We start from the raw sequence: 22,598 nt of genomic DNA on the forward strand, positions 1-22,598 counted from the left end.
GAACCGTGTCTGTGACAAGTAGCGACATCTAGTCCACTAATTCATCATTATGCTACTAGATGTATTTCCGGGTGCCGGCTGTGCATTATTGGATTAATTATGGCTCAGCGTTATTAAATCTATTGAAGAAATGTGCAGTCGTTAAAAAGTTATTACTAAATAAAGACGAATCTGCAAAAGATCTAGTTGTATCATTCTAATCTGTGAAATAATGAAGCTTCTAACCATGGTCAACGCGCCACCTTCTGGTATGCACTTTTCCACGACTGTAAGACGATTCTGTTTAAGTCCAATAAAATCTTCATTTATTGACGTTTTATTAAATGAGTCGACTTAAAAATGTGACGCATTCTTGTATATTAAGGCTAATTTTTGCATTATATATAGACAAATATAGAATTATATTTACACACGATGTGCTCACCACTGTTTACCTAGCGAAAAAGCCCGGGCCGATCCAAATCAACGTTCTGTTCCAGGACGACAATGAATATGTTTATTAGGTTGATGTGTCTACATGGAACAGAAGGTTTTTCGTATTCATTTCAGGCCCCTATTCGCATAGCACAGCTTTGAGGCGGAGCATCGTGTTAACATAATACGTATCACGTGTATCCCACATATTCCTGAAGGAATATAACAGTTGGCCAGAGCTGTAGGACGCACATTTCAGCAAACAGTCCCTTCTGTTGTATAATATAAAGAACTGCAACCTCATAACATCAAAAAAATATTGAGGGCTCAATAATGGCTAGTGATCTGACAGTTTCACGATTTTAGGTTTGCCTGCATATGGCACCTGTGTTATATTCTGTATGCACGCTGCGCGTTAAACGCAAATTCTACACTGATAGCAGATCTCGGCTGTCCTGTACGTTGTTCTTTTTTTAAACTTTTAAATTTACTGACAACGACGGGAAGAAGTTTCAAAAAATTACACCAGGCTTCCATCTTTTATCTGAAGATAAAACCAATATTTCTAGTTAATATTCTGGGATGTCAGCTGCACTGGTCATTCACCCCTTGAGTAGTGAGCAGAAAAAGTACATTAGCAAAAAATGATTCAGATTCTGTGAGTTGGTACTTAATCGTACTGTCACATAGTCAATATAGTAATGATGTGAAGAAATTACTTAATATCTGAAACTCCAATACGATGCGGACCTCTTAGATCCCCTGGTACAACTGGTATATCATTCTAAAAAAATCATTCGTGACTCCATTTCCAAAGTTACCTTGTCTACTTATTATTCATGTAGCTAACGGCGTTCAAATAGGGCTAATAGGGTATCTCAATATGTCATTTTTGAATATGGACCCGTATAGGATTTCCGGCCACGAAAAGAGCACACACAAAAAACCGCATATATACATATTTTGTCGGATTCAGAATGATCATTGAGTTCAGCATGGCGAACCACATGTAATGAGATGTGCACAGAAGATATTGGAGATACTGGAACAGCTTGAACAGACCATGCCGCTACTATCAACCATCATCTGATTTTTTGGAAAAAATTCCTTGCTACAACAGGCACTTCTGATGCATTGGCTAATTCTGTGAAGTGAGGTCCGTCCGCTGACTATCGCCCTAAATACTGATGGAACCCTTCTTACTAGTAAGAATATTGCAATTCAAGATCCGATCTGACAAAAAAGATATTACTGTTTTAGTCATTTTGTAGGCTCTTTATACATCATTTAGGTCCGGTGGTATACGTTAATTACACATTTCAATTGCTTCCTCCACGTGTAAGCGTTGCGTATCTTTTATTTGTGCGCTTCGTCAACCTTTTAGGGCCTCTGCACCGTGGCCTCGTTTTCGAGGCATACCATTGTGAACAATCGAATCTTGTCCGTTTGACATCACGAAATCCTTGTTAGCTAGTGTACTTAACTGCCAAACGAACCTCCTGACGGACAGCTCTATCTAAAGGTAAAAAATCACCAAAATCAAAAATGTACTTGAATGTCTGAATTCAGCTAATTATCTCGTTTATTGCACAAGCGGATGAGTGATAACTTCTTAGTCAGAAACTGTAGAAGGTTCGTATTTATAATGTAAACAGTCACACGCACACACTGAGAGGCATCGACGTTGGGGCTGATCCCATTAATACAAGCTGGATTAAAGCCGAGCTTGATGGACAATTATTTTGCGCTGGCTATTCTAGTATTTCGCTAACAAAGCACCAACTCTCTCATTTGTATTCGACGCCGGTACCCCCAGCTGATTGGAAGTATACGAGGCTCAATAGATTCGATCGAGCCGGCCATTGAAGAGAACGTAATTTCGACAGCTAGTAATCTGGCAATGGCGCCATTTTCAAAATGCGGTCGTTAAATGTAATCGATTATTTCGGATTGACAACAACCTAACTTCCGCGCAGTATTCCTTTTGCACATTCAATGCATATTGTATTATTGGATATGTAAACACTGATAATATATAATCACAACAATATTTTCCTAGAAACTAATGTTATTGAGTGAAGTTTACGCTGATAAAAAGCTCGAGCTATTTTAGATCTTGGCGTTTGGACTGACTGACTGACTGAATAGTACAACCAGTGGTTGTCGTGCATGATGTTTTAACTAAAAACATAGGCTTCGACTGAGTAGATTTGGCGTGCTTGGACGGACACAAGTTTACTAATAAAATATATACATGGATGGTTCTGTGCCGTGAGCAGTGGGGCATATCTGGCCGAGGACGGAGGAGGGGATAGGGGACTGAAGGTATTTCGAATTTTTCCTGATACTAAAGCTGTTGCTGATAAACTTAGCCTATAAAAGGGGGTGGGAAGACCAGAGACGCAATCTGTGGCCCTTTGCCTAAACTAATTATTTGCAAAAGACATATTTACGAGTTAGCCAGTTTTAACTTTTCTGAGTTCTGAATTGTTTAGTCAAGTGTATGCAATTATAGAAGAGTGTTCCTCCATGATACACGCCTGTTTGGCGGTAGGTACTTGTGAACGAAACCACTGTCGAATACAATCTCTTCGCCTATATTTCACTCACATAATGCACCGAGTTCGCCGTGCGCTCTCCTCGCGTACATTTCTATAGACAGCGACAATAATGAAATTGCTTCGGGTAACGCATTGCCTCAATTCTGTGCTCGCTGTTTTCGTATGCAATGATCAAAGTTGTCGCGCCCATACTGGGAGCTATGGCAGCTCCATATGCTTCGGTCATCACAGTTACTCTATTGACGGCATAGTTATAACTTTATGTGTATAAAGTTCCTGTAACAACGGGCGATGCCAGCTCATTCTAATGTGGCTTTGTGTCAGATCAATGTAAGTAAGACTCATAGCATTGGCTTAGATCAATGCGAACATGATAATTTCGTGATCGCTTTTACCTGTCGTTGAAATAGTCATTTTATTCGTATCGTCTTCACGAAGTGGGATCCGTCGTCAGCAAGTAACGAAATACTTGTCTAATTGTATAGCTAGGTTTAAAAGTGGCTCATTAGTTTCAATTATTTATGCATTGTGGACAATTTGAGGGCATTATGGGAAATAAGTTATGATACAGTGTCGTGCGGTGCATTAGGCAGCTAAACATGAATTTTCGAGTCATATCCTATAGGGGTACTTAGGCGATAGCTTTATTTTTGCCTTTCTTTTTTGATATTCGATGGACCCTGCGGGAAAAACTGTTACACTTTCCCGATGAGCTAGGGTACTTTACAGGTTTTTGTCAACCAGGAATCTCTCATCTATACCTCTGATGAGTTGTCGTTTCATTCATTACTTGTTTCGGTGGGAAAATTACAATGCGTAATGTTTTTGACTAATTCGGTTCGTGTTTATACAACAGATGTCTTTGGACCTAACGTAGCAGTTTGAGGAAATACTTGTCATTGTGTTAGTTTGGAGTTAGCTAACCTAGCTGGTCTAGACCTGACATGTCACAGTGGAAACCCTTGTTCTTGTGTTGTCGCTCCGCGGTTAATCTCACTAGTTGCATGTGACATTTTACAGTCTCTGAACTATATATAGGCAAAATACATACATGCACAAAAAGGGCGCCAAAAAGTAAATGTCCTGTCTTTTCGTGTTTCATCGTAGAGTACTGGTGTCTCGCTGTGGACATATTCAAGCGCGGGCGTCGAGTCTATCGTTCGAACCCGAATAACTACGCCGAACCCCTAGACGTACTGCTTGTTAGGCCTAATTGCGTTGACAGCAACGCCTTTCTTCTGAAAGTGTAACTTTTTCGTCTAAACAATGCCTATCATTGGACCAGGGTGAATGACTCGAAATGGTTTAGGTAATGCTCACTGTTTGTGACACTTTCTATGATAAACTCAAGATTCGATCGTTAATCTCTTCCTTCTCATCGATAGTCGCTACAATATCTAGCTGGCACGTTTACCATAGTAAAGGTTTTGTGGATGGTACTTTTGGACAACCGTTACATTTTCAATGGCTGTGGAATAAATACACTGTTGTGAAAACATGGCGCTGGCATTGAAATGAGCCTCGACGACATTCATAGACGCAAACCCTAGGTAGCAGATAGACATTTACGTTGTGCCTGAGGCCAAAGGAGCGTTTCGCGGCATTGCGGAAAGAAACTCATATACGGACAGTAAATGTTACAAAAAAACCACGTAGCATAATTGTGAAATATATGCACGTTCAGAACAATGCCATGCACGCAGCAAACCGCTTGCCCGCCTGATTATGCAGAAAGATGTTTGATCTGAAACTGTTTCGGGATTACCCGGTCTGTCGTTCGTTGATCGTTTGTCGGTGAGCAAGTACTTGGTATGACTGCCAGAGATCCGAAAGAAATAACTTAGATGAACGAAGCATATCCTCGCGGATTTCCATCGGATTTTAGGACATGTCTATTTGAGGTCTGCAAGCTTGACACTTAATTGATTAAATAAGAGCTATAATCTTGCATAATCGAAAATAGGAGACAAACATTACTTGCAACAACCTTAAATGTGACAGCTATGCTTGCGTCACTCAGAATCGATTAAGCGTATTTTGTGCCTATTATCGGTACTTGGCAATTGAACGACCTTCTATTCAATGAACGCGTTTATCTGAACCGATTAGTAATCACAGAAGAAATATGGTACATTTGTGTCAGGTAATTACTACGAACTTGTTTATGTGGCAACCAGTGACCTCTAGTAGCGTTTGCTCAAACTGCATGATCTTATCGACTTCTGTTAAACGTTTATCGCACGCTCGTCCGACAAATACAGTTGCAGGTTACGACAGCAGTTAGATATATAAACGTAAATAGTTTGCCAATCAGTACTGCAACAGTTAATAAACAGGATACAGCGAAAGTGTACAGATCAAGCATGAGTATATCTCCTGTGGGCGAAAGGACAATATGTCTCCCGGACGGCACGATGGCTTGCGCAGTTCTGGCGCTCTTTGAGAACTATTTTCGGTTGGCCATCGTTTTACAAGACTTGTTAGGACCTTTAAGGGCTGCGTGTCTCTATTCGTCCGCGTGCATTGCATTTTCTGGGTTTGATGTTAAATCTGATACATTGATCATTGCTCATAGTGCGTACAACGCCAAATGGGCTCTTACAAACGTCTCTACTAGATCGCCACCATTGTTGTGTGTGTCCTGCTGCTAATACTTCGGCTGCTGGCTTCCAAACGTATGTTTTTTTTTTGTTTAAGGATCATGAGGAGCGTTTCAGGTGAATGATGGAGCTACGTAATGCAAACGCAAAATCGACGGAAACAAGCAAGTGCTTTGAAAGCATTAAAAAAAATTATCTACCAGCCCGATGAAAGGCAACATTGATAGGCCACGAAGTATGTATGTGAGCCTTGGTTCGTTGAGATTGTTAACTGACAGCGCCCTTCTTCCTCTCTTATCATCGTTATATTTTGCTTTGTTATGTAAGATTTATCAGTGTTGAATCACACGCCAGCTATGCAGCATGCACTTTCATAGCGGACATCATTAAAACCAAGTGGTCCTTGGCTTCAACTTATTTGCAGATAAGTTTATTTCGATTTGGCATTGATATAAAAAAAGACGGCTGTTGGCTCTAAAGCAGAACATAATATAATTTATAGGGCGCTGGTGACTTTTCCTGCTAACACATCCCAGGTTAACGCACCTCGCAGATTTTACTCCATGTATAAGCATATAGCTATGCCAAAGCACTCACAGGCTATCATAGTGCTTGGTAAAGACAACAACGAATACAAATCGGTGAATACAGCTTCCGAATAATTTCGAAAACGAAGCTCGTCGTAGGAGTATTGACTAACTGCATATAGGAAGATCTATTGGGTGATCAACGGGTTCCTCTAAAAGACAATCCGCTTTACGAACGTGTGACAATGTTTAGTTGAAAATAAATGCTCGCTAATCGTACGGAGAACTACGGAAAGACATGGCCTTAAATAATGACTAGTTGACGGTGGTTGCGAGTACGGAGTGCGCAGGAGCTGCGAAGAGCGTTGAATCAAATCCAAGAACCTTTACACCTATCTAACTGCTGGAAATTTTTTCTTGTTCTTGAAGTGATATTTTTTGTCACCTACTGTCGAAGCATCGAGAAGAGCTGTAGGGTCGTTGGTCATCTTGTACCATACCAGGTGCATATGAGATGTTACAATTAGTTTCTATTACTTTAATAGACAATTACTTCCGATCCGAATTCGAATTTTTTCTCTTCGTAGGACAAATCTTTAGCCACGTCCAGACATTCCGATCAAAGTCTAAAAAAATATATATAAAAAAAAACCGTATAAAAAAAACTACTATGACATATGAGGTCGAACACTTTAGTCCTATCAGGATACGGTCCCCTGCATACGTGACCTTTTGTCATAGCTGCTTCTAATGTAGTTAGACACCTCATAGTTGTTAGTCCTAGATGGAGCACTCGGAAAGCTTGTTGTAGAAACAGGCTAGGACAGGAGATGTGCACTAAGTAGGACTTCGATTGTAGCTTTCACCTATATGTATAGGAGAAATATTATGGCAAATTTTAAGGAGCACAACTGGAGAGAGTGGATAAATTCTACACATGGGGTGAGGGGTGCAGCGAATAATCTAATTATTAATAAAAATCCGATACGATAGTGCGACATTCCCTCATTTACAAGGGAGTTTTCCGAATAGATCATCAAATATTTTTCGTTTTTAATTTGTGTTTTAATTCATTTAAATTAACACGCTGTGAGTACGAACTCCAACAACGGCAAAGTATGAGTCAAGTCAGTAGACAAGATGTGTATTGCCGGGCTGGAAAAAGCAATTATACTTCTCTCGCGTCTTTCTATCCTACTGACCTGATTCTAGGTACAACATTTATTTCAGAGGGTTAAACTGCAACTAAAAAAAAGACACATTTCTTTGTCACAGCCTTTAATTAGTTCTGCAATAGCAGCCCCTATGTGTATTCTCTCTGATTCAGTGATTAGTTGTGCTATTCAATATAAGCTTTTGTAAAGGCTTATTATTTACGAAAATTTAAGAAAATCTAACGTATGCATACGTTGACGCACGTCCATCTTGTTTGGACGTACGCATACATTGCCTTACATTATATGACTACCACCACATAGCTGCTACCATTTCTACTAGCTTTATGGGTACAGGTATTAAGTTCATATGTTAAAAACGAATATAAATAGGTAAATATCACATAAGGATTCCATTGAAAAAACAACGTTTTGTTTATGATATTAGTGAACTTCCTTTAACGAAACAAATTATATCTAAAATTTGTTGTATTATCGTATTGTCAATGCGTATGCAACAGTCGTACTGGTGAGGATTCGGATGGTCTTAGCTGCCAGTCAACCCGAAATACGTACTCTGCATAAACTTCATAAGCTAATACAATATCGAACCCACTATAGATATAGATATATATATATATATATATATTTTTTCGCCGCAAACGTATAATTTGATCAGTTGTTCTTACTCGAACTTAATTATCTAAGTGTTTTTCATAATTTGTTACGAATAAAAGCTTGACTTTGTCGCTAGTCTTGTTAGGGACATTAAATTGCTACAATTATTGTCGTAGTATCACAGACAAACGATGATCTATAGGTAGAACCATGGTCTAATTCGAGATAAACTTCTACTTGGTATGGCAGCCATGGATAGGGTACTTAGTCACTACATGTCGCGATCTGTTCCAGCCGTATTTTTTCGTTTCTTTGTTATAAATTGGCTTACGTTCTAGTCCCTTTTTCAATGTGCCAGTCTGTTAGGGAAGATGACCCCAGCGAGGAAGCGGAACTGTTACCTTCGCTGAGATGCGGCGCCTCTTCACAATAGCAACGATAACAGTACTACTGTCGCTCTGGCCAAGAGCATCCCTCAATGGACGCAACAGTATCGTTGGCGCCGTTTACGAGTACGAAGATCGAGAAGTTCACAGTTACTTCTACAAATCTATCGATCCGGAAGATTTTCTTCTTGGAGTTATCGTGCCGGTGCACTCCCAACCTAACCTAACTGAGGTGAACCCGTTGAGGTGCGGCGACGTCTTGGAACAGGCAAGAACTATTTACGTTTGATGATACTATGGTGCAACTTAATGGACTGATTTAGTATAGGCTTTGAGATTTTTCTTCAGTTTCGATGCGGTTTTCAGGTCAACATTAAAGCCCCGTCTATCATTTGACCGGCGCCCCTATCGCCCTCAATACCGTATTTCTGGACTATTCAAAGTTGTAGCGGTAAGAGGACGGCAATCTTCAGAAACAATTTCAGTTCTCGACACAGAGGAGGCACCTTGGAATGCTCGTAATATTGCGTTTAACGGGCAAGAAAAAAAACGTTTTATACAGCAAGGTGGCGTAATTTTATGTACTTCATGACAGCAAATACCACATGAGCTTTTTCTATCTCTATAAGGTAAATAGAACAAAATATTTCATTGTAGAAGAAAGATTAAAGTAGACCTATGAAGTGACCCAAGAGTCAGGGCCAAACTAATTTTCAATTTTGAAAAGAAATAGGCCCACAGTTGCAACAGATACTGTCTAAGTTCTAAGGCTTATTTCTTTAATAATATAGCTTGCATTTATATGAGGTGACCAAAGGATTATACGTTGCTCCGGTGGGGCCTTCCAAATGGAATGAACAGCATATCCTTTAACTGAAATAGCCGCTTTTTTAATATTTAAGCGAGAACTTCACCGTTATGACCCGCACAACCCCGGTTATGTCCTGTATGCCGGATATGTTAAAAGTTTCATATTGTTCACTGTCAACGATAAGTATCGTGTTAACGTGTTGAAAGATTACGTCAGTTAATTCTGATCATCATCGCCATTAAACTGCGTTTAATTATTAACTTTTAATTAAATATAAGCCATTAAAAGGCCCGGACCTCCTTTTCATATTGAATAGGGTTTAAGTGTATGATAAGTGAAAATAGTTTGTCAAACTACAGGTTTCGTGTCTGATTGACAACACGTTTTTGCCTTAATTTTATGGCAGCTTGAGTCAAAGTGCCCGAAATTCTGAACTAACACAAAATTAGTGATTTTAGAATGATGAAAGCTCGGCGATGACCTCGAACAAATACGTTGCCTTCGTTCGATTTAACGACGTATAGATGTGAATGGCACACATTTGAGGCGGCAATGACTAGTCCGTCAAAGCCCTATCCTTTTTTCGCTGTAGTGACTCGACATTAAAGAGCCCGACGTTACCTCTTCTGAAATGTTTATTTGGACGGTACTTGTCATCAGCTGGATAAGCAGTCGTCATAGCTGCACTGATGACAGGGACGTCATTGTGCAAACCAGGCAGGATGTGCCCAAGAAAATATTCTATTGTTTTTGCCCATTTCCTATTGTCGCATTTATAGTGTGTTTGCGACACGCGTTTCCCGACATCTCCCGACAGTGTAGTCAGAGCGTCTGTATCCAGGTGGCGCGGATGTTTGTATCTTATTTCTTAAGCCTTAGTTCTTCGTCATATCTGCATAGCACTTCGCATAAAAGTTATTACAATGTTGCTCTCGATGCCATTTTTTTTGAGTAAAGCTTTTTTATAGTTATCGTAATTATAATAAATGATTTAAATTAATTGATTTACAATATAATCCAATAAAAGACGGCATGTGTTTAGACATCGTTCTCCGGCGAGCCGGAACCGCGGCGCGCATAGTGAATAAAACACAGAACATCTTGAGTCGCTTATAATTTACATAGTTTAATAAATTATAACTGTCGGCTGCTTTAATAAACGCTCTTTGTGGCTTGAATACTCAGCTGAGAGAGCGGACTATAACGTCATGCAATCAAATTTTTATTGGCTTTTTCAAGCCAGATCTGCTCCAGGTGTCGCGCACAAGAGCATGCATTAAGAAGTGGGTATGTACCTCGTATTGGTAAACAGGCGTGATCAGATAGCGGTTGAATTACAACAAATCGATAGATCAGTGCAGTATTTCGAAAAAAGAATCGATAGTTAAGTGGGCGTGAAACAGATACGTGGAAATCGACGAAAGGGAATCGTCGCACTGAGTGCCCAACGTTGCGTTTTAGGCGAATGTTGTCCATGATACAGATGGTTCTTGAAAATTCATTCTTTTAGATCATTTATACGTGCGAACAGTTGATACTATTGGGTAGTTGCAATGTGTTCACACTGATGGACTTCTACAGCTTGTTTGGATGATACGTTGTATCAATTTTACTACGATCGCGTTTACTGTTCGGTAAATTTGGAACTATCTCATTCCAGATAGTTCGAATGAGCTGGACCGCATAAGGGTTATTTGCCTAAAGGGAGTTTTTAAGTTTAAGAACAAGTTTTTAAAGCGATAAATAGATCACTTCTCCGACTAAACTTCCAGCGCTAATTCAACCTGCAGCTAGCAGGAACTTAGTAAAGGCGTTTACTGAACTAAGTAAAAATTAAATTTGATACTGACTTGGGTTTCTGCAAGAGCCCACCGCAGCATGGGAACAACTTGTAACTGATTTCACCCTGGACATTCAGCCTATGTTTGCTAGAAAGTGCTGGAAACGCCTGTCACACTGACTAGCTATATCCCATGGCTATTTTACATCTAAGAAAACGATTAATTATATTGTTCTCTTTAGATATCAATGTTCTTGAGCAAGAAAAACTTGTTCAGTGAGGCCAGACATTGCTCATTCTACCGTAAGCTCAGCTCAAAAGCATATCATAAAGGGACACCCTGTCATATTTTGCACCGAAGCAGGAGGGTATCCAGAGGGTGGAAATGGCCTTGCGAACAGTAGCAGAGATCAACGAACGCCGCGATCTTCTACCCAATACGACCTTAGGCATACATGTCCGGGATTCATGCAACTATCCTCCGATAGCCCTAGAGCAAACAATTAATTACATTCGGGCTTCCGTCTGGCATGACAGCGATTACCAAGAGACACCGTATCCGTGGAGTCAGTCTCACTCAATTGAAACATACAGCCTAAAGAAATGCACAGTACCAGAAAAACGAAGAAATCTTGTTGCCGTTGTTGGACCAGCAACTTGCACCGGTATCATTCAGGTAAGTGTTGCCATAAATGATATAAGCCTTTTTCCTGAACGCCAAAACACCTTGATCGATGTTGCTGAGTTTTAAAACTGGATCATTTGCGCCCATTGCATGACAATTACAGTGCGTATATTGAATGTGTGCGAGGCTCTCAACACATGATACTAGAGAAAAAAAATTAGCTGGACGTTGGCATAGCAAAGCTACAGGAGAGAGCAGTCTATTTGTAAAGCCATCCCTTTTCTAATTAGGAACACTGTTCTAATGGTTGGCATCGAGTAAAGGATCCAGATGATATAGGGCTATCTCATTTTAAACGCCCTTCAGGTTAAGGTAAACATCAGACTCTAATTGGGTTAATTGTTCGGTTCTGTACAGCTCCAAGACGTCAGTCAGAGAGTTTCGGGCGCTTGATTGAATACCTTTAGGAACTGTCGAGCTCGAAATGCGATTGAGAATGTTTCAGGTGAAAAACCTTCTACAACTATTCGGCATCCCTCAGATAGGTTACTCAGCAACGGCAGCTATTCCCGCCGAATACTCCAAGTACTTCCTGTCAGTGATTCCAAATGACACCGATCAGAATCGGGCTATGCTTGACATACTCGTACGCTTCAACTGGACATACGTCTACACGATCCATTCGAGCGGTATAACTTATAACTGATGACGACTTATAACTATAATAAAGATAATTAGGTGTGACCTTAGGCTCTGTGTTCATATTCTCTAGCAGAGTTTTTTTTTGGTGAGAGGTGTGTTAATGTCTTTATTGCTATTACTTGACAATAATTCTCCTTCCTTGCTCTCTAACTGTACCGTGATCTACTGCTATTTTCTTTGATCATGGCTAATCTGTAACGGTTATATTTGCATTAGCACTAACCATGTTAACGGTCACCTGATGCCCTCTAATGCACAGATGATGATTACGGGCCTATGGCGATGCACGACTTCAAAATCAAGGCGTACACGCGAGGGATCTGCGTGGCGAAAAGTTCCACGCTTTCGCCAACGTCACAGACGAGTGATTACGAGGCAGCCGTACGTAAGATGATGAATACACCCGTAAGGTCCACTGGTGCTCGGGTTATCGTTGCCTACCTCGAAAAGAAGATACTTATGCGTTTCCTGCACACCCTTAAGCACCTAAACGCCACCCACAGGTTCCTGATCCTTGCCAGGTCGGTGAAGAAAAGCGTTTGTGTTTCGGCATTCAATGCTGCCACAGCATGCAAGTAGAATCCATACCATACGTTTAGCAAGCCAAGATGACCACTACACTAACGAAAAGTTAATCGATTTCTTTAATATAGTGATTTAGTCACTCTCTATCTGATACACATTTTTTCGTTCCGTTCTCCGGCCACACCATTTTAGTATTTCTTTGAATGACGAACATAAGGAGTTTCATCGATTCCCTTCGGTATTATCTTTCACTTAAATGTATGTAAAATCCATAACTTCCAGTGCTTTGAACGCAGCAGTCTTGATGTAAGTTGATATAATGCTTAGACGCACTCTCTTGAAAGAAGGAATTAGGAACTTATTCGAACGTATACCAGTGACCAATGCAAACGAATCGGCATCTCCAGGCCAAAGCCATTGTCCTATCTTATGTGTCATGTTTGGGGCGCTCCGTAGTACAAAAATGTTACTCTTTTTTCTACTAGATGCAATTTCTCCACGTACAAAAAACATTTGTTTTGAGGATAATTTATACTAGCTATACTAGTACTAGTGTCCTTCAGAAGATGTAATCTAATTTTTGATTCTATAGTACAATATTTATGGCTTAGATGTCTGATACGATGGGTCACTCAGTTCACTAAAATCACCGTAAGGGAATAGGATAAATTTATCTTATGTTTACTTTTCTTTTTTTTTTAGAGAGATCATATAAAAATGCAGAACAGTAGCAATAAATTGACGTATAATCGCACTTGGGTATATCACTAAGATCACAACCCGCCTCAAAATAAAAGGCGTAATTTACAAAATCTTTTCCTTTTTTCCCTTCAATGCTGCTTCATCAAAGTTATAACTTCCTGTAGTAACTGCTGAGCTAGTAACACACGTACTAAACTTGATAAAATCTTATCAAAATAACTATTATCCTGCAAAGGCTTGATTTGGTCTCATGCTACTTAATTTGGATCATTTAATGATTTGTGCGTATATCATATAATTTTTTGTACAGCGACACCTGGGGGACGGATCCAGAGGTTGTTCGGGCACTTGAGGATGTCGCCGAAGGTTGCATGACGCTAAGCTTCCCGAAGCCATCGGGCACCGCTTTTCGGGAGTACTTCACAGCTCTGAGGCCAGAAACCAATTCCTACAACCCTTGGTTCAGGGAATTCTGGGAAGATCGATTTAAGTGTACATTGCCAAGAAGAGAAGACTCATTAAAAATACTAAAATATCACCGATGGTGTACAGGTTGGTATATACAAAATGGGAAAAAAAGCCTGTTAGCATAGTAATAATACCAAGATGTGTTATTACAGCTTACATTTTGTGCTCCTTGAGTTCGCTTTGCCTTGCGCCAGGTTTGTTTTTAACAGGATTAGTTGACCTATATTATAAATATACTGCTGTTAGTTTGTCCACAAATGTGTCACTTGTGGCTACCATATTTTTTCATATAACTGCTTTGTCGACTAGTATAAACAGAAATTAGGGCTGGTGGTAGTAAAAGCGTTCGAATTATATCACATAGTAACTGTAGAAAACTTTTAAATATTTCTAACTGTTTGGTAGTGAACCGGTATTTATGTTAAGAATCTTCTAAGTCTATGGCTACCGTGATGATGCCCTTGTAACTGATTTCCACAGTGAAAGCATATGGTAGGTTACAATTTAAAATTACAGTCCGTATAAAGTCCTCGTCAAGAAAGTGCAAGTTTCTATACGGTTTAACAAGATTTATTCACGAACGCATTCAAAATTTTCTTCATGAAGATAATATTTGTAATCATTTCGACAAGCATCCGAGTTTCCCAAACCCTAAAGATATTATTTTTACGATGTAAGTTCAAATGATCGCTTTTAATACACTCATAAATATCAAAGATCCTGGCCTCTTTTGAACTCATTCGTTTAGTAGCTCCCTGGAAAAGTTCTCCACAGTCGACGCCGGCACTTTCTTCTGCGTCAAGCCTTGAGGCCGCCATTAGACATTCTTTTGAGGGTCTGTTTAAGGATATTTCATACGAGTAATCTGAAAAGGTTGAGGAGGAGAAAAAATTACGGCATTTATCGCGTTGGGAGTTGTTACTAAGATTTGTTACCTCTACGTTGAATTTTCTTTTTCAGCTGTTAGGCTTGTCCTTATTCTTATTTAAAAAAGTCTTGTATCGCCAGAGAGCTTTAATTGACTGAAGGTATCCATGCCGGTTTAGGAATCAGAATGTTAAGTGAGATTAGAAAAGCCTTTTACTGCTGTAATAATAACAAAAACAATCTTCAATAGGTTTTTTGCAGTAGCGAAATTATGTTGCAAAAAGTATCATATCTGTAACGGTATTGTATACACATCTTGGTAGTCTCATAGGTTATAGGATTAAGTAAATATCCATTCATTACTCTAGTAACTCTCATCTAACTAATCATTCTCTAGTAACTTATAACCTTTATTGGTCAATTCCGCTTTACGTAATGATAAAATAGACTGCACTTCAGTGAAGCGGTATTTCCTTTGAGACCTAGAAAAGCAATTGCCTTATACATACAGATGCTGGTAGTGATGAATGGAGTACCGTAGAAGTTTTTCGTATGGTATAACGAGTTTCACCGTCTAGAATCGTTTTAGTAGTCGTAATTCGTTCGAACAATAAATCACACATTTACACATGCGATCTAAAACCAAACGATTGGTCATGGAGTGCATCTTGTTGTCTTCGAAGCAAATATGCCATGTAAGTAACTTACCTTATCCATTTACCAAAGGATCAAGTCTTTGACTCGAACTGGATCTATCCTACAAACGTTGTCTGTTAGAAGAGCTTCTTGGATTAAAATCACCTTCTAACAGGTAATGAAACGTTGAACGATGGCTCTTTTCGCGAGGATCCAAAAATTGACTATCTTCGAAGGTCGATATACCTCGTTGCCCACGGGCTTCATCGAATGATTGAGGATCATTGCGGCAGCGTTCACTACGGCGCGACACACGACGAAGCAGTCGACGGTGAGCCAGGACCGGATCGTAATTCGACTCGAAAAGATTGCGTTTCAAAGATGCACGTTAACGCTACAGCTTTTGTAGCTTATCTTAATCGAACGAGCTTCGTTTGGCCGCCGGATGCGCCGAATTCTTCAGAAACGATAGAAGTCAATCCGCCAGGCGTCTACAATATCTACAACTTTCGAAAGGTATTTGATAATTTTTATCTTTTAAGTTAAACCTTTAGATGCAATATAAGTCATGCTAGCGATTCATTACAAAGTTCATTTCGTGACGAGATTTAATCTTGCTTATCATAACGTGTCAGCACGACGACTTCCACATGATAAATCATTCGTATAGTAAGAAAGGCAATATCTTTTGCAAATTCGGGTTGTAATCACGACTAGAACTTAGTAATTACGAGACAGGTTTTCGTTGGTTTACTGAGATAATTTTGAAACAAAAGTCTAAAAACGTGCGCCGAATTCTCACCATTTGTAACAAGACAGTGTGGAAACTGACTTCGCCAGAGGTCATTCCACGAGTTCAGATGGCGTAGTTAAGCTTTGCTTTTGTTGGTAATACTAATATGATGACCTCATTATGTTTCAGTAAAGCACACACATATAATTTTTTCCATCAGCAGCTTGGAATGATGATGTGGTTCCGATTTGTTCGTCCAACTCTGAAATGCTCGTTACTAAATTTGTATTTAACTAAATATAACTTGCATTGCGTTCATTATTTCAATTCAATGTATAGACGGATTCAGTATATCTAAAATGTATTCACATTCATCTAATATAAAAATTGATTCATAATCGGCTATCATTTTAGGTCCCATGCTTTACACGGCGCACCTTTGTCACTGAACCTTTTTCACCGTCATCGTCGCCTTACGCTTGTAACGGCAGAAAAACTATCGTTTTCTTTCGGCCTTTTCCAAGTTCAGGTGTGCGCAAAATCCGCACTCTGATATCTTCTATTCCGCTAGAAATGCAAAGCCAAAGTAAACGTGCAAATCGACTTGCCACCGCTGCCATATTTCAAGCGCGTCCCTTCCCATCTCTCCACCAAGCAGCCTCATGCGCCTCAACCCTAAGCCCCATTTTTATACAAATTAAAGAATATACTCGTCCTACACCCTCCCCCCCCCCACACACGCTCGACCTTATGCACAATATGTCTCTTCGTTTTCCCTTTACTGGCATAGTGTTCAGGCAAGCGGCGGTCTCCCCTCACACAAAACTGGTGCAGGGGATACATATGGGATAAGGTGAAGAGAAAATAACTTCGGAGGGGCCCTGTGGCTGTGAAACAGTGAGAAACATCCAGGGCCGATCTTTTGGCTGGTTTTAGCCCGAAACGGCCATGTACCTTCTACCACACGAAAGCAGGCATTGTCTTTTTAGCCTTTGTTGACGTGTTTGACCGTCTTTCGATATTCTTGCCTTTTATTGGAAGACGGGGAACGGAAAAGAAAGAGGCTTAAAGGGAAAATTCTCTTTTTTTTTATTTTCGCTACTGCATTCTAGCCATATAGAACTTACCGCTCCTTGGTCCCAATGGCGTAGCATTGCATCGTATATTTTTTCCAGATGGTTTCGCTCATCGAATATTTTTTTTCCCTCGACTCCTTGTCTTGTTTTATTTTTAAAACAACCATAATATATTTTAATCTCTTCACTTCTCAATATTTTGGTGGAGTTTAGGTAAAAGAGCGGTCGTATGACTATGTGCAAATCGGCACATGGAAACGTGTCGACGGCTTACAGCTTTGGGAGGACCCGGTCTTTAAAGGTGGTTCCAGAATACTACCAGAGTCGATCTGCAGCAAACCTTGTGAAAAAGGACAGATTAAGGTTAGAGTAAGCAGTGCTTACAACTTCTATAAGCACGATTTTAAAAAAAAAAAAAAAAAGCTTGTTCTATAGTGCCATCAATCTTCCCTATTAGATAGAAACAGCTCGTTAATAAAATAACTGAGAAATTCAATATGGCTCACGTAGAATAATGTTCAGAGCAAATTTAATTTAAAAGCTGATCTGAAAACGTCTACTGAGCGAACACTTCCGCCAATAGAAAAGCAATCTTAACTTTAAAAGTACTTAAGTGACATGTTTACTTTTCATAAATTGAACACTTTTCTGTAGTTTAAGCCTCAACTTTTATTGCCGCTCCAGACAACCCAGGTGATAAGCAGAGAGCAAGAAACAAGAAAGCCTTTGTGGGTTGATGGCTCAATAAGCTAAAAAATGCAGCGTTGTTCTATTAGATCTAACACTGCTTGTCGCCACTGTACAGGTATAGATTAAATGGTTTTCTTAAAACTTCCCGCACCCACAACAAATATAAGCTCGATGTATTTGTTACTGACATAAAATGTAAGATGTCATTAGACCAGCTACTTAATAGCTGGCCTAAATATAATTTTGACAATTATCATAACTCGACTCTTCTGTAGTTTGGCACCCTGCGCAGACTAGAACCTTTTTAACTGTGGATATGGGTTTGTAGCACAGACAGGCACCCATTAGCTGTTGTTATGAGTCTGACAAGACTGGTTTGATAGAGATATACTGTAATTCTGTAACGTTTTCTCAACGAATTTAACGTCACATAAATGGATCACCTGTAATTTAAAAAGAATTGAACGAAAAGTCACTCAACAAACGCTGGATTTATTCTAGAGCATGTTCGTTGAATCGAAAGTAGGGTCCTTTCTTTCGTTCCTCTTTAACTTCTATAGTAATCTCTTGGTCACACTACTGACGGCGGTGTATAGACGCGCGATGCGAAGGTACATGCGTTCGTTTCCCCGTTCCCTCCACTGAGTAAATTTTGCTTACACCAATAACGACGTCCGCAGTCACAAGCTAATGTGGCCAATCGATTATATATATCTGTCTACTGGCAAGGATCCAGCGACCGAAAAGATATTCCCGTTCCAAGACAACAGCAGTAACAGCGCTCAATCAGAGTGACGTTTTTGCCCAGCATTGCCTTGCCCTACATATATGTCATATTCACGGCAAGGTAAATCGGAGACTATAATAGCGCTTGCTAATGAAATGGACCCGCATTGCGGTCTGCTCGTCCATCGTGACGTGTGAATAGGCAAATGACTGTTCGTAAGATTTGCTCTTTTGTAATTAAGCTTATCAAGGCTGGGCGCATTCCATGGTCAATTGAAACAAGCGTGAAGTTTACTCTATGTGATATAAAGTTGTTGTCTAACTGAAAATATTATGCCTTCATTCAAATTGAGCTTTTAGCAGACGTTACAGTGGCTAATGGGCGGGTGATTTATTTATTTATTTCCATTCACGCCTATACCAAAAAAGCCACGAGAAGGCAGTCCGTATTATGCTACAGGACTATGTAGCAGTGCAACATATTCGAATACTGTCGATACCGCAGAACTACCAACGAAGACAAAGGGTGTTGCCAACTCAGTCGGACGGACCGCTGACTCAATGCGTATAAAATGGTCCATGTAAAAATTATAGTGGGACTATCTTGGAAAGCCTACGACCTAGATTTATAGCTATAGCTTCGATCAATTCGTTAGCAAAGATGAGAGTCAATTTTATTTGCAATGATATTGGACGCCTGGATCCGCTCGCTGGACAGCAAAACGTCATGGGTTATTTTTCATTTCAAAATGTAACTTTTCAAATATCATTACTGCTCAATGTGGTTTGCTTTCCTTTTCAAACGAATTCGTTCTATTGTAGCTTTATAATATATTTCCGACTGTTCGACATTCGTTTTAATACATTTCAATGGCTTCATCTAAGTACCGTCTCTAGAATAGTTTCTTACTAGTCCTTGTAGGACGGCTTAACCCGGCGAATATATGACGACCAAACTGATTTATAACGGGATTAATTTCAGAATGTTTGGTGGCCTGGCAATTGCTGTTGGAAATGCTTATCTTGCAATCAGACCCAATTTATCCAGGATGAGTACAACTGTGGTAATTGCGGACAGGGATTTCTACCTAACGCCAATCTCACCGGTCAGTTCCTGTCATTTGCTATACGTTCGGTATATCTTCTTTGCTAAAATCACTTTTCTTTTGATGCAGAAGGGAGGAGAAGCAGAGAAGTCGAGCTACCGTTACCTGATGACTTCATGTATTGACATGTTGGATATCTGACACGCTTTGGTAATGGCGACAGATTTTAGATTACACACTGTGGCGGATGTGTAGCCTACAATTTTAGCAGGTCAGGTATCTCCCGCTAAAACTCCGCAACTCCCTGCTCAAGTCAACGATGTGTTTTCTTCAATCTATCTCAGTGAACAACCGACTGATCGATCGCTAGATAGCAACAAAAACATTGTAACAAATTCACCTACGCTGCATGAAAATCAGATGTCAGAGAAATTAATAGGTAGTGTTCAACAAATGTTGCCTATGCAGGTAATCCACTTCCATTTTTTACTTATTTATAAGTTTTATGAATATGGCCAAGTAGGTTTGGCTAAAGAAGCATTACGTACGAACCCTTTTTATCGTGAAAAAAACCAAATTAATTCTATGAAGTCACCTGCCGTTGCTAAAATACCTGTGACCATAATAAGCAGAAGACGAGCTAATAGACCGAACTAACTATGGTTAGTACCTGCTGAATATAAAAACTAGTGACCCGCATTAGCTGAACTATATAACAATAATAACGTTCAATTTTACCTACAACTCGTATCTGCAGGATGCTATGCCATTCCCGAGGAATACATAAAATGGAAAGATTCAGCGGCATTACTCGTTATCGCGGTAGCATCCGTAGGCGTCGCAACAACGTGTTTGGTAACGCTGATATTCGTCCAGCATAATCTGACACCAGTTGTCAAGTCATCGACGCGGGAACTTTCGTACATCATTCTAGTTGGCATGGCTATGTCCCATGGGACATCCCTTGCTTTTTTATTTAAGGTATAACTAATCCCAGAAATTATGTTTACGCAAATCGTATAATTGTAGACCCTTTATCTAAATGCTCCGCGTTCATCCTCTTTTTTCTTATCAAAAGAAAGAAAGAAAGAAAGAAAGAAAGAGAGTTTTTTCTGGAGTGAATTGCAAAACCACCAAGGCTGCCAAGACGGGGGATTATTGTTCGGAATTTAAACGACGATCTTCAAGCCGGAAGAGATTCCACGAGGACCACAAACTTTCTTAATGGCCTAAATTGACCCGTTACGTTGCTGTCAGTCTCTTCGAAGCTTCTAAAGAATCCGAGAAAGATATTCACGAGACATAGCAAAAGATTCACTATATAGGAGTTACGTTAAAGGAGTTCGAAAGGTTGCCAAAATAGAACGAACAGCCGTTTCTGGTAAACTCTAAAGTTTTATGCAAACATTAGCGACCGCCTTCGGGAGGATAGAATCGATTTTGTTGTTCAGGTAAACCCCCCAAAAGTTTAATTCTTTAAATCTACTGCATCTTTTTGTATTTATTTACTTTTATGACGTTGACTTTTTGCCAGGCTAATATTTAGGTGCGGTGGACTTTTTATATTTATCTTGATTGAGGGAAACTTGGCTGTATCTATACGTACTAAACTCTCCTTATTTACTGTTATTTTTCAAAATTTAATGCAAATTTTGAAGATAGACCCATGTTGAAACGATTCCGGTTGTATCAAATGAACGAATTCACGATGGATGTAGCTATTTTCACATGTCACCAGTTTGCGCCAAGTATTTTTATTTGGAGATAGTTTAGAAGTAGGCAAGATCTGCTTTGTTTTAACTTATTTCGAACACTCTGTACATAAGGATACGAGACATTGGGATCCTATTTCCTATGTAGTCTTCGTATAAACAAGAATCATTCGTGTTGAATTAATCGGTGTATTGTATTTACAGCTGGATTGTCAACTGCCCCAAAATCTATCCTTTTTGCATTTTGTGGTTTTTCAATATTTTTCATCGTTGTCGTGGTAGTTTCGCCGTAAGTAGATATTATATGGCCCACTCAAGGTTGGATAGCAATGAAGTTCCTTAGATACTGCATCCACCTACAGCTCCACACTCTAACAGCAGCCACTCTTCTAGTACCAGCTGCCTATAATATTATTATTATTATGGACCATTCAGTGGCCTATTCAGATCATTAGCCCTAATAGCTAGGTAGTGGGTAGGTTTTCATGCACTGCTCAAACGTGTCAAGAGCAAGAACGATTTACTGAAGTGAGCAGTGAATGAAACGAATGCATCGTTAGGTAAAAATCGCCGTTGGAGAATGCAGCAAGGTCTGGTCGGTAGATCTTAGACTTCCCAGTTACAATGATCATAGCTAGTCAACTGTCTACGCTGTATTTAGCTTAAATGATAAAACTGACATGGATAAAAGTAAGATTTTAGCAACACCAATATTACGGACAGCAGCAAAAAAGTTTTATCCAGCTAAAACTTGCCAATATCTCAAGAACAAGTGAGGCGCAATCCTCTTGACGGACTTTAACATCGTTCCAGCCCTCAGACTATTCGTGCTTCGCGGTTCGCGTTCTGCCTCCGTTTAGTCTAACAATGATGTATGCTCCGCTGCTCGTGAAAACGGTCCGCATTGCCCGAATCCTTGGCAATATCCGTTCACTTGCGATAACCCCACCGAAACGATTTCTCTCAAGCACTTCACAAGTTGTCATCACATGCATACTCATCTTTATACAGGCAAGTCTAACCGTTCCATTAGAAATTAGAGTGAATATGCTGAATTAGGACTAACGAGTGAGCAAAACTAATCTATCCCATGTGGCTCCTCGGAACCTTTGCTTTTATCCAACAGATAAGGATGTCGATTGCCGCACTAGACAATAAGGTCGCTCAGTTTTATTGGCTTATACATTTTCGCAGTAGAATTTACCATTTGCGAATGTTTTTTTCGAATTTTCAAATGTT

At 39.8% G+C, this 22,598-nt stretch overlaps 2 protein-coding genes across 2 annotated transcripts; both read left to right on the forward strand.

Annotated features, from left to right (window-relative positions):
- The first annotated feature begins 8,285 nt into the window (after positions 1–8,285).
- On the forward strand, positions 8,286–14,092 carry LOC111265512 (metabotropic glutamate receptor 1). The gene is made up of 5 exons (XM_086970514.1): positions 8,286–8,528; positions 11,216–11,527; positions 11,982–12,165; positions 12,438–12,699; positions 13,716–14,092. The coding sequence occupies exons 1-5, from the start codon at positions 8,286–8,288 to the stop codon at positions 13,996–13,998; spliced, it is 1,284 nt and encodes a 427-aa protein (XP_086826640.1). The 3' UTR covers positions 13,999–14,092.
- A 1,538-nt stretch (positions 14,093–15,630) lies between these two features.
- LOC147752797 (metabotropic glutamate receptor 1-like) lies at positions 15,631–22,583 on the forward strand. The gene is made up of 5 exons (XM_086970512.1): positions 15,631–15,892; positions 17,399–17,548; positions 19,584–19,707; positions 20,405–20,628; positions 22,173–22,583. The coding sequence occupies exons 1-5, from the start codon at positions 15,647–15,649 to the stop codon at positions 22,416–22,418; spliced, it is 990 nt and encodes a 329-aa protein (XP_086826638.1). The 5' UTR covers positions 15,631–15,646; the 3' UTR covers positions 22,419–22,583.
- Positions 22,584–22,598: the final 15 nt, after the last annotated feature.

The sequence above is a fragment of the Varroa jacobsoni genome, unplaced genomic scaffold (genome assembly GCF_002532875.2).
Source record: "Varroa jacobsoni isolate VJ856 unplaced genomic scaffold, vjacob_1.0 scaffold_977, whole genome shotgun sequence".
In the NCBI taxonomy this organism is placed as follows: domain Eukaryota; kingdom Metazoa; phylum Arthropoda; class Arachnida; order Mesostigmata; family Varroidae; genus Varroa; species Varroa jacobsoni.